This window comes from Culex quinquefasciatus, chromosome 1 (genome assembly GCF_015732765.1).
Source record: "Culex quinquefasciatus strain JHB chromosome 1, VPISU_Cqui_1.0_pri_paternal, whole genome shotgun sequence".
Taxonomy (NCBI): Eukaryota; Metazoa; Arthropoda; class Insecta; order Diptera; family Culicidae; genus Culex; species Culex quinquefasciatus.
Genome location: NC_051861.1, coordinates 39,190,929 through 39,203,548, shown reverse-complemented (window position 1 = coordinate 39,203,548; position 12,620 = coordinate 39,190,929). Strand labels below are relative to the sequence as shown.

Sequence of the window (12,620 nt, the reverse complement as noted above, 5' to 3'; positions counted from 1 at the left end):
AACGTTGTACATAAAAATTTACATAGGGCTTTAGTACCCAATTGCACTCGAACATGACATTTGAGAAGGGCGTAATTTTTTTTTTAGATATTTTTGTATTCTGTAATTTAAAAATGACTGTATCTCGAAACCGTTGCATCGTACCAAAAAGTGGTCAAAGACAAACTTGTAGGAAATTGGACGGGCTTTCTGAAAAAAAAAATACACTGAAAGAAAAATACACGCCACTTCTATGGGATTTTTCAATTTTTATGTTTAAATGTTAAAATTTAAGGTAAAGTCACGATTTTTTTTTTCGTTGAAATTTTTTGAGGAAATAGCCTAAAATGTTACAAAAAGACTCACGAAAAATGCAGGATGGTATGTCTCTTCTAAAAAAAATTACAAAAATCATTTACAAAACCTATTGTTTTGAAAAGTGGTCTAAACGTCAACATTTTCAAAAACTGATAGTGGGAATCGATTCTCCAGACAATTTTACATAAAAGTCTTCATATTGACCATTGGCCTAAGTCCAATCCTTGCGAAGTTACAGCGGTTTTAAAATTGAAAATGTTGAAAAACAGGTTTTTTGGTGGTTTTTGCCAATTTCTATATGACAGACTTGGTTTTTCAGTCTCGTAAATATTTTTACCGGAGAGCTCTTAAAATTTCTCATAAGTTTGTCTTTGACAGCTTTTCAATTGGATGCATAAGCTTAATTACATTGCTCATAACTGAAAACAGAATATTTTTTTCAGTGTGGTAGAAATCTGGATAGTAAATCATCTTACGTAAATATTAAAACAAGTCAAATTGAAAAGCTGTCAAAGGCAAACTTATGGGAAATTGGACGAGCTTTCAGGTAAAAATATTTACGAGACTGAAAAATCAAGTCAGTCATATAGAAAATGCCAAAAACCACCAAAAAAGCTGTTTTTTGACATTTTTATTTTTAAAACCGCTGTAACTTCGCAAAGATTGGAGTTAGGACAATGGACAACTTTTATGTAAAATTGTCTGGAGAATCGATTCCCACTATCGGTTTTTGAAAATTTTGACGTTTAGACCACTTTTCAAATAAACAGGTTTAGTTAAATGATTTTTGTATTTTTTAGGAGAGACATACCATCCTGCATTTTTCAATACTGATTTTTTTCAAAAATAGAAATTTGGTCGCAAAAATTTTTCAATTTTATTTTTCGATGTAAAATTGAAGTTGCAATCAAAAAGTACTTTAGTGAAATTTTGATAAAGTGCACCGTTTTCAAGTTATAGCCATTTTTATGTAACTTTTTTCAAAATAGTCGCAGTTTTTCATTTTTTTAAATTAGTGTACATGTTTGCCCACTTTTGAAAAAAATATTTTTAAAAAGCTGAGAAAATTCTCTATATTTTTCATTATTGAACATTGTTGATACGACCCTTAGTTGCTGAGATATTGCAATGCAAAGGTTAAAAAACTGGAAAATTGACGTTTTCTAAGTCTCACCCAAACAACCCACCATTTTTTATGTCGATATCTCAGCAACTAATGGTCCGATTTTCAATGTCAATATATGAAACATTTGTGAAATTTTCCGATCTTTTCGAAAACAATATTTTCCAAATTTTCAAATCAAGACTAACATTTCAGAAGGGCCAAACATTCAATATCACGCCCTTTTAAAATGTTAGTCTTGATTTGAAAATTTTGAAAATATTGTTTTCGAAAAGATCGGAAAATTTCACAAATGATTCATATTTTGACATTGAAAATCGGACGATTAGTTGCTGAGATCAGGGTAGGTAAACCATCACCATCGCACTATCATTGATGCATATTTCGGTGCGTTACTCGTCTCTTAAAATTTATCTTCTCTTTCGCAGCCGAGTGATGGTCGGCTTGCTATCGCGAATATCGAAAGCCCATCACATCGACGAGAAATACCCTCTCGCTGGCTCCGATGGAACTATCGTTCCCAGGCCTGCAAAATGTTTCCAACCCAGCGTACACGTGAAGCAAACCAAAATGTCAGTTCACTGCTAGCATGTGACTGTAAGCCTACTGTGTCCGTTCAACCACTGCCGCCTGACTCGTGCCGGTCGGCTGCTGGAGAATGAGAGACGTGAAAAAATGAGCTACACTCACTCAATTCGTGTCGTATGACTGACTCGTAAAATCCTCTCTAAACACTATTTTGACTATTTTTAAACAATTGAATGGTTATAGACTGTGCAAAACACTTAAAACAACCATAACTTATATTCAAAATTACATTTCCAAGCATAAATACCAACTTTTTGTGTAAAAACTTGTTTCTTTATGTGTGTGCGTTCAACGTCGAATGAGCGTTGGTCGACTACTGCCTCGCATTGTAGCTGCTCAGTGAGCTAGGGCACTCACGACTGAGTCGGGTTTGTTTATGTCACGGTTTTGCGGTTCAGTGAATGGATCTGAAAAATTCGTGTATGCGTCGCCGATTTTCGCGTCAGGACCCCTGACATTTTCAGCTCTGATCGTTCCAACCGGAGGGGCACGCACACGAAATTGCTGTATACATACACTGGAGCTCACGCACACAAATGAACTCATTTCTACAGGGCTTACGGGCGAGAGAATTTCACGATTGCTCTTTCTCTTGCTTTTTGAGCGAGGGGACTGGCTGTGTGAGAGATTTTTTTTCCATCTTACGCATCGGTTTGTTCGTTGCTCGCTATTTCATCGGCGTCGTTTTCGCTTCGCTCTCTTGATGCAGTTTTGGGAGAACGCCGAAAATTTGATGATTTGAGCGAGGGACGATATCTAAAAGCCCTCGCCATCGGCGAGGAAACGAGAAAATACCATCCCTGGCTGAGATATCGACATTGAAAAATGGTAGGCTGTTTGGGTGAGACTTAGAAAACATCAATTTTCCTGTTTTTAAACCTTTGCATTGCAATATCTCAGCAACTAAGGGTCGTATCAACAATGTTCAATAATGAAAAATATAGAGAATTTTCTCAGCTTTTCAAAAATATTTTTTTCAAAAGTGGGCAAACATGTACACTAATTTAAAAAAAAATGAAAAACTGCGACTATTTTGAAAAAAGTTACATAAAAATGGCTATAACTTGAAAACGGTGCACTTTATCAAAATTTCACTTAACGTACTTTTTGAATGCAAATTCAATTTTACATCGAAAAATAAAGCTGAAAAATTTTTGCGACCAAAATTTCGATTTTTTGAAAAAATAAGTATTGATTAAAAAATTCATAACTCGGTCAATGATTTTTTGCACAACCTGGAAATTTCTGAAAAGTTGGCATTTTATGTCCTCTAAAACATATCAAAAAATAAAAATAGTGTTTTTTTTTTTGCAAATCAAGTTTTAATGATAAAAAGTGAAATTAAAAATCTCAAAATTTTTGACCGTGTATTATTCTTTTTCCAGTGTAGTCCGTATCCATGCCTAAAACTTTGCCGAAGACACCAAATCGATCAAAAAATTCCTTCAAAAGATACAGATTTTTGAATTTTCATACATCATTTTTGTATGGACAGCTGCCAAATTTGTATGGAAAATTATATGGACAAACTAATGATGCAAAATGGCTTCTTTGGGCATACCGAAGACACCAAAAAGTTTCAGTCGGATTAAAAATATAAAAATTAAAATTGAAGAAAAAAGAACGATTTCGTAGAGAATTGCTCTTTTAACGAAAATTGAGTGATTTTGAATGTGCGTGTATTTCGTCGCTTGTGTGCTATCTTGTGACACGTAATATAATTTTTACAGCAGACATGTCACAAGATAGCACACAAGCGACGATTTTGAAACATTTAGTGTTGCCAGAGATTTTGTGATTCCAACACAATATAAACAAATACACGTTCAACGAAGGTTACCCATTTTTCATTGACGCTGAACACGTAACAACTTACTCATAGTAAAAAGTGCAACTGTTGGGCTTCTTCTCAACCATCGGCACAACGCACTGAAACAAACTTGCCCCGACCTTAAGCCGCTCAAAGTGTCTCAGAAGGATGTTTTTACTTAGATTATTTGAAGAGGAGATGACACAAAAAAGGACATTTGTTACAAAATCTTAGTAAAAGCGCATTTTTGATTCACTGTTTTGAAAGTGTGTTTTTCCATTGTTTTTGTTTTTTTTTTTAGGTTATGTTTGATTAGTGGAAGTGGACTGCTCCGATCATCAGAGGTCAGGTGACTTTTGCTACCCGTGTCAAGTGGGTGGCTGTTTCTATTCTTGGATTAGAAGTGTCGATCCGATCGTCAGTGCGGTCACGCCTACTATGATTAATCGTGCAACGGCGATGCGATGGCGACTTTGATTGGTTGTTAATTTTAGAGCACGATGCAATCGTTTTTTTTTTAGGTGAACTTGTTTAGTCGATTGGTGAGTGCTTGTTTTCACGAGAGTGACATTGAGAGACGAGTGTTGTATTTTGGAAAATTTCACTCAAGCATTTTTTTCGGGGGGCTAACCTCAAGTCGTACGTTGAAACGGTCGACTTCTGGCTTCGCAGTGACCATGTCGAGTTATATTTTCTGGAGAATGGAGCGGGAAGGGTCGTATTATTGGTACTAAAGTCTCTGCTTAGTGTCTCGAGGTTGGTTTTGAGGTCAGGCGTACTTCACGTGCTTAATTTTGACAGTTGGCGAAGTTCAAGCCAGCTGTCAAAATAAAACCGATGAATGGCCAATATGCAGGTTTTAAAAAAGGAAGAACTCACCGTTGTGATGTCGGACTCTTGGGTGGAAGTGCTGGACTAGAGGTGCCATTGCTGAGACCGTACGGGGTCCGTGGGGTGACGGGGAAGGCCGGCGTCTCGGGCCGAGGCGAACCGCCCGTAGGCGAGTTGTCCGGTTCCGTTTCCGAGCGGTATGACGAGAACGACTCCTCTCTAGCCTGTTTGGGGAGGTAAAAATAAGTCGAATTTTAGTGATTTGTGTTCCAGAATCATTTTAAGTCTTTAAAAACTGCTCTGAACAGTCAAAAACTAAACATTTGAAAGGGTTGACATTAGACCCAAACTTGGATAATTTCAGTTACCGTGTTAAACTGTCAACCTTGTGCAGTGTTGCCAAAATAGCAGGAATCTTTTTAGACTAAACTTTAAGTTTTTTTTTGAGTTTGACGTTTCACACGATTAAATAAATTTACGCATGTTTGCGTATGAATTACCCAAACAAGACTATCGTGTTTATTTGTCCAGAGCGGTTTGTTTTGATTTTTTCTTTTTTTTTTTGTTCTGTTGAGCTGAAATAGTAACTTCTCAATAAGGGATTTTGCGGTGCACATTTTAAAATTAGTAAACGTTTCGAGTTTAGCAACATCAAGGTCAGAAAGCATGCATGATTGAACTTGTGATAAACAGAGATAGCGTGAACGTGAACTTGAAAAGAATTAGACACAGAAACATAAATAAATGCATTTATAACAGATGCGCTTGGCGAGAGGGAAAAAGGGAGGAACTTATGAGTGGATGACAGTTGTGTTACCTGATCGCACCACGAGATGGCATTACTTCGCTCGGACAGGCTCGGCGAGATGGACGAGATGGTGCTGTCACTTTCAGACGCTATCCGACGCACGTGGTGATTTCCGAGGACGTCCCCGTTGCCGGCAGTGCTGCCAGACCGTCCGTTCGTAAAGTGGTGGTGGTACCCGTTGCCGTTGATGATGTCGGTGTGGGTGCGGAAGGCGTCCCCGAGGGAGTCCCGCGCTTCGCTCAGGTTGTACTCGGTGAGGTTGGCAATCACGGCGGACAGTTCCGACTCGTGGTACGGGAGGTACGGGTTTTTACCGTTCCGGACTACCGGTGCCGGAGGCGGTTGCTGGTCAATTTTGGCCAGATGTTGCTCGGTAACGTCGTTTTCCAGTGCCAGTGATGCCAGCAGTTTGTCCAGCGCCAACTGGCCTTCCCTATTCGGAGGGTCCACCGGTGGTGGAGGGTTGCCATCGGTTGGGGACACGTCCATTGGTTCCGGGTAGGGTGCCTTCCGGTGGCCATTTTGGTTTTGGTGGTTGTGGTGGTGGTGGTGATGATTGTTGTTCAAATGATTTAGATGGTTTGGGACGGGCCTATGGTTTTGATGGTTTTGTTGGAGGTGATGATTGAGGTTGTGGTTAGCACTAGTAGCGATAGTAGCGGCCGGGTTATTAGCAGCGGGAGCAGCAGCAGCAGTGTTGGTGGTGGTGTTGGTAGTGACAACAGCCGGTTGCAAACTACTGGCAACCGTGGCGGCCCGCTGGACCGCCGCCGCACTGTTCGTTATGTCTTTTAGCAGATTGTTTAGTTTTTCGCTAGTATCGAGATTATTCAGACTGTTTATGTTACTGAAGAGTAACTGTTCGGACTCCTAGAGATGGACGAGAAGAGAGAAGAGAAACGGACATGGCGACGACAACAACAACAGAAAGGAAATGAAATCAAAATAATGAAAGATGCAAATGCCAATTATACAATTTGAAGAAAACTCAAGCACACACGTGAGGTGAGGGATAAATCAAACCGAAAGTTACTGGGACTAACGCAATCATTGTCATTATTTGTTGAATTGAATGATCTGGCAACACTTCCTATGGCAAAGCTTTATAATCGAAAACTAGAATTAGCACAGCACACTCAAAGCTGTGAGAACGTTGGATTTGTTCCTTTTTCGAATAAAAGGACGCAAACGTCAACATTTTGCTGTCAGTTGTTCGGATTATCGAATTTAAATTTGAAAATTGATTTGAAATGATATGTTTATGACAATGGTAAAAGACATGCCCAAACACTTTTTTAAATGCAAAACTAAAAATGGCAAGGCAATATTTTACGCTATATCAACGGCTTGAAAAAATCGCTACTCTATTTATTCAAAATTAATTTATTTTTTTTAAGCAATTCTAAACATTTTGTGGGCAAAGTATGTGTCAATGTGTTGAGAAACAGGCAGTGACGAAATCTGCGCGACTTTTGATGTGCGTGTAACTAAAATGACAGCTACACGCTCACAAGAAACATCACAATGTTTGTGTAAACTTTACCTTTTTTGTTTACCATTTTCATAGTTCTCAACATTTTTCGGGTTTTTGTTTTGTTGTTTGTTTGTTGCCAAAGTAAGCATCAAAAGCAAACTAACATGAAAGCTTAAACCGACGGTAACATTTCAAAGGACATCATGTACATTTTGACACTTTCTGGGTTATTGCATATTCTGAAAGTACTCCTAATATGCTACCTCTCCACCAAAAATGAGCAAAAGTTACTTCAGTAAAGTCTGTTTAATAATGATTTTAAATAAAGTAACATAAACAAAATCTCTGCTATCAGCAGTCCCTGTTTATATAGCCCTGTCAACCTGTCAAACAAAAGACTACATAAACCTCGTGACGAAAAAAAAGCATCATGAAAAAAGCACCATGTACATTCGGCGAAGAAAAACGAATCATAACAAAGCGTCCCCCTCAATGACAGCAGGGTGATATAGACGTTGGTGATTTCAAAAGAAGTTATGTTTGTTTTATTCAAATAAAATTACGGAAATACTTTTTTATTGAATTTGAATGATCAAGTATCAATAAAAGCAAGGTTTTCATCGTTTGTTATCATTAGAACATCTTATTTTGCTTTTGTATTAAAAAGGGAATTGAAAATGGATGCTCAACATTCAAATGCGTTTTTCTCAAAAAGGATGGATGAAATTTATTCAGTTTGCCGAGAGCGTGTTTCTGAGTGTGTTTCCATTCGACAAATTTTTAATGTGGCAATTTAAAGAATATGTTTTTAAATATATATATATTTTTAATTTGTAGAGAGCTCCTAAATTTGCCGGATTATAACAAAAATAAAATTAAACTAATTAGAAAAAGAGAGAAAATTCAAATGGGCGTTTGTTTTTATTCTTCCAGTGTTGCCAGCTCACCAATGTTTTTCGTAGAAAAGTTCATCATAAAATGAGTGTATTAGTTTGAATGAATTTATTTAGAGAGTGAATAATGAAAACTAAAGGATAAATTTTGACAAACTAAGGCAAATCACACAAGCAAACAAATGAGCGTAAACAAACAATATTAAAAAAAACAAATCTGACCAACTTTACTCTGACGTGTTTTCAACGCGGAACAACACATCCCTCCTCCTTCCAAAAAACGAAAAACCTACCAATCTCGCATGTCCGTGCTTCGGCGTCGAATGGTCCTGGTCGGCCAGGGACAGCAGCCCGTTTTGAACGTGTGTCCCGTTGAAGCTGCCATTTTGTATTTGTTGTTGTTGTTGCGACTGTTGCTGTTGGTGGTGGCCATTGCTACTACTACTGTTTACTGTGTACTGAACGTGTTGTTGTTGCTGAATTTGCTGATGGTGGTGGTGGTGGCTGTTCTGGTCCACCACGGTCGTCGATGCCAACGAGGGCGATGGCGATGGGGCTGATGATGGTGTCGGATGTTGCTGTTGTTGCGCTTGTGCAACATGACCGTGCGGTGAAGCGTTCAAAACTGACAGCGGTGCAGACTACGGGGTTTTGGGTGTAATTTGGTGGTGTTTTTGGGGTTTTTTGGTGCAAATGTGACACGTGCGATGAAAGTAAAATAAAAAGTAAACAATAAAACTGAAAACTTGTGCAGGCAAACTGACGGGAAGATTTGAGTGGAAAAATAACTTTGTAAAAGTTAACAATTAAATTGGAAATGACTAAACTGATTTGACCGTGTACTTTGTTTGACAGATGTCTACACGGTGACTTACTGTTAGTCAGTTTAGCTATTTTTCCACCCGCCATTCCGAATCGATGTAGAATGCAACAAATCGACTGTACAGATGAGTAATTTCGTGTATGAACATTTGAGTGGGCCAAAAGGTGCAACTTTAATCAAAATAATAGCTTCTAAAAATAACATTCTACCGGTTTAAAGTCAGGCAGGTGCAATTTTTTTAGCGCGTTTTCCGCAACCTTACTTGAAAATTACGTGCAAATCTCGAGAAAACAAACGTCAAAATCTACTCACACCAATCGTCTGCATCTTGGCGTTCTCGTGGGCCCGCTTCACGGCCACGAATGGCCGCTCCGTCGAGTGGGTCCGCGTAGTCGTGGTCAGCGTGTGGTAGTTCCGCTCGTTGTTGCTGATCCGCACCGGGGACAGGGTTTGGCTGCGCCGGTGCTGCGTGGTTCCACTGTGGTACAGCGGCGTCTCACCGGTGGGGAATGCAGGGCTGCCGTAACTGTAACTGCAGACAGATTCGATGAGCGTTGGAGACAGAGTTGCCAGCGTTTCTCCTAAAGAAAATCTTACCTAAAGCTATTTGAATGTTCCCGTTTCTGCTGTTCCTTTCTGGCACGTAGTTTTTGCTGCTGAAGCTGAAGCCATGTCTGGCCGGAGATTCTGCAATTAAAAAAAAAACGAAAAAAGAAATCGTCACAAAATGCGATTTTACACGGTTTGTCGGCTTTGCCGACAGAGGGAGAACTCGAGCGACACTGAACTGAAATTGAATCCTAGCAGGCCCTACGGGTTGGGGTCAGATATCACGAGTCCAGTACCAACTGGGATCTTAAAAGTGCAGATTATGCAGGTTGGCTTGCGAACCGTGACAGGCGACGCAACGCCTACTACGACGACCATAACCTCAAAGTGGTCAGGTTCGTTAGCCGCCTGAAAACGCGTTCAATTACAAATGATTGGATTACAGCGAAATTAATGTCGTAAATATGTCGCCTACGCGTTTCCGCTCGCGCGTTTCGAGCGAAAAAAGTGAGTTTGTTGGTGCGTTTGAAATATACGCATGATTGAAATTTATTTCACGGTAGCTGACAGTTGAGCGTTGGAGGGGAAACGGCAAAAATTTATTAAAAGTAGAGTAGATTTTTTTGTCGAAAAACATCGGATAAAATTAAATTCTTTGTTGGTTAATTCAAATGATCGTGTAGCTGTCATTCTACACTATAATTTTGTAATAATCATTTTCACGCGCTTTAAACCCATTTCAGTTTATTTTTGTTTATTCCTTATCAAATCAGCAAACACACGTGGTTTGTTCGAATCGTTATCGCAAAAAAAAACAGTCAAGTGCCAAGTTTAGCAGAGATAACCTCAATCAAGGAGGCGTTTGTGGTGACAGTTCGGAAGTGCGTCCTAAACGGACAAAAATAGACCCAAAAAACACTGGTTTTCGGCGTGTAAAGACATGAAAAATCGCTGTTGATAGATTTACAAATGTGCGAGGATTGTTTTTATTTATTTTCTAATGCTTTTGGCGCCACCACCCCAGGGGTGACGGACGCACCGCGGAGACACAACTTTTTGTGCCTGATATATTTTGCAAAGACGGATGGCGGAGTGATGAGATGGGTTTTTTTTTTCGAGTGTCAATTTGCATATAGTGAGGGAGTGGGTCGTCGATTCGAAGAGACACCATTAAATGCGAATGAATCACTGTAAACTACGAGGTCGTTAAAGCTGTCTTTGGTGATTCAGGTTATGCGCGCCGGAAGTTGCATGAATTGTTTAATAATGGTGAAAATTTAGCTTTAGATCTTAAATAAAAAATATTCAGATGAAAAAAAAAAACTCATGTTTGGCAACACTGACACAATGACAGCTGTGTACACTAAAATTGGAAGAAACTCTAGTATGGGATATTTTGACCCATTTTTGAGTATGTTCAATCTCTACAACATTGGCTAGATAACATCGAACAAAAAATGACAAACAGCAAACTTAGGACTCATGTTTGAACAAAAAGCGTCACCATTTGACGGGAAGTACCCAAAAAAATCTAAATCTACCCGTCACACAACCGGCACTCTTCCCACGCCAGTCCAAGTCGGACAGAAAAACAAACAAAAATCTAAAACGGCTCCACCCGATGACGTTATTGATTATTGGCGTCTCTTGACCTGCGGTATAGACCCCGCCGGTCTGTTTGACGGGGGGCGTTCTCAGTGGAGGTAATTTACGCGTTTCCTTGGTGACGACGGCTCACGACGCGTGTTACCTGGTTAAACGAGGTCTCTAAACACAGCTGTCATTACGCACAGCTAGGATTTTGGTTTAAAAATAAAGAAGGAAATTCGTTGACGGTTGAAAGGGGCTGAGTTGAATGAATTTTTGGGTCTATTTTTAAGCAAATTTTGTCAGCTGATGAGGTGATCCAACATCGTTATCAATTCAGATTTTGCAATTTTAATCAATTGTAAGGCTGTTGCAAATATTTTTCAAAGTTTTTGTCTCCCCTAATTCAAATCGGCTCGAAAAATCAGGGGAAAAATATTTATTCAATGAGCTGAAAACAAATTGGGTACTAAAGCCCTATGTCAATTTGTATGTACAACGTTAAAAAACACGATTAAAAACCATTTCTGACCACTTTTTTTCATTTTAATGCAATTTTTTTTTTTGACAAGACAACATTTTTTCGATGGATTAACTATGGTCCTCTTGGAACGAGCTGTCAAGTAGGAGCTTTTCTGTCAAGAAGGACCGCGAGGTTAATTTTTCAAAATTGATTTAAAAATCCATTTTAAACTCTTTGTGGTCGTACAAAGGGTCATTGTACTCAGAAAAATAAGCTTTATCGCTGTAAACAATAATATCAGCAATCTAAGCTTCATTTTAGGACCCAATTAAAATGCTAAGGTTCGTTTTAAAATATTTTCGACATTAGTGAATTTTCATAACCATAACAAAAACCATTTAAGCTCAGTGAGAAAGCTTTATTTAAAAATTAAAACGTTGTTTCAATGAGTCATAAATCTAGAATTTCTAGCAACCCTGACATAAGATTTCAGAAATGAGTTTCTCTTATAAGGCTTTCTTAGTCAGAAATTATTCACATGACAGCTGGGAGTTTATTTGCATCAGATTTGCTATCTCTTTCTAGCTAAAGTTTTATATAATGCAACTTCTAGCTGTTTTTTTTGCATGTTTTATCACAAAAAAAATGATTTTAAGAAATCTCCCTTACCCAGCGTTTTTTTTCATTTTTGATTTTTTTTTTCGCAGACTACTGCCAGCTTTTGAAAAGTACTGAAAGACGGACGTTGTTGTTTCGGTTTAAAAAACACGTAATTCTTGGATGTAAAATTCAATTTGCAATAGATATTTTGATTTGATTTGATTAATTGTTCCGTGTTCGAGCCATACATTATTTTTTAAAAATATGACTTTTTCCGAATTTTAAAATATTTTCATTCCTTGTTCAACCACGAAAAAAATAATTTTAAGTAGCTAACATTTTCAGTATTATAAAATGAAACCATTGTTAAATTTTTGCTATTAACATTTCCGTATGATTACTTTTGAAATGTCAGTCGTGATTTTGCAGTAAAGAATACGTTTTTCGATAGTTTCCAAAATATAATTGATTCATAAACGAGAGATTTTTGAGTAGCACTTAGAAATATGTATTTTTCCTAATTCTTTAAAAGGTTAGATATGGCCACCAAAGCTTGGATCAAAATGTAAAAAAAGAAAATTGTCTTGAATTTAAAAACCTAGTTAAAATCATAACCTAATTGGTCAGAAAATCCCTTATAAAATAAAGATTTTCAAATGTTTTAAAGGAATTTTTAAATAAACAGCCTAAGTTTGTGTAGCGACTTGTAGGGAGAAACAAATTATGCAAAATGGCTTATTTGGACATTAAAAATGTGGATTTTTTTTAAATATG

General features: G+C 38.0%; 1 protein-coding gene across 13 annotated transcripts in view; it reads right to left on the bottom strand.

Moving 5' to 3' along the window:
- The window catches only part of LOC6037355 (tensin-1), a 447,484-nt gene that overhangs the window by 9,664 nt on the left and 425,200 nt on the right, over positions 1-12,620 (bottom strand). For 10 of the 13 annotated variants that reach the window (XM_038249944.1, XM_038249946.1, XM_038249947.1 and 7 more), the window contains 6 exons: positions 9,245-9,334; positions 8,960-9,179; positions 8,118-8,465; positions 5,467-6,327; positions 4,698-4,873; positions 4,450-4,512 (listed from right to left, as the gene is read on the bottom strand). In XM_038249944.1, coding sequence (XP_038105872.1) covers positions 4,450-4,512; positions 4,698-4,873; positions 5,467-6,327; positions 8,118-8,465; positions 8,960-9,179; positions 9,245-9,334 — 1,758 coding nt within the window. The remainder of the gene's footprint in view (positions 1-4,449; positions 4,513-4,697; positions 4,874-5,466; positions 6,328-8,117; positions 8,466-8,959; positions 9,180-9,244; positions 9,335-12,620) is intronic. The other 3 variants (XM_038249948.1, XM_038249950.1, XM_038249957.1) reach the window with 3 other exon arrangements.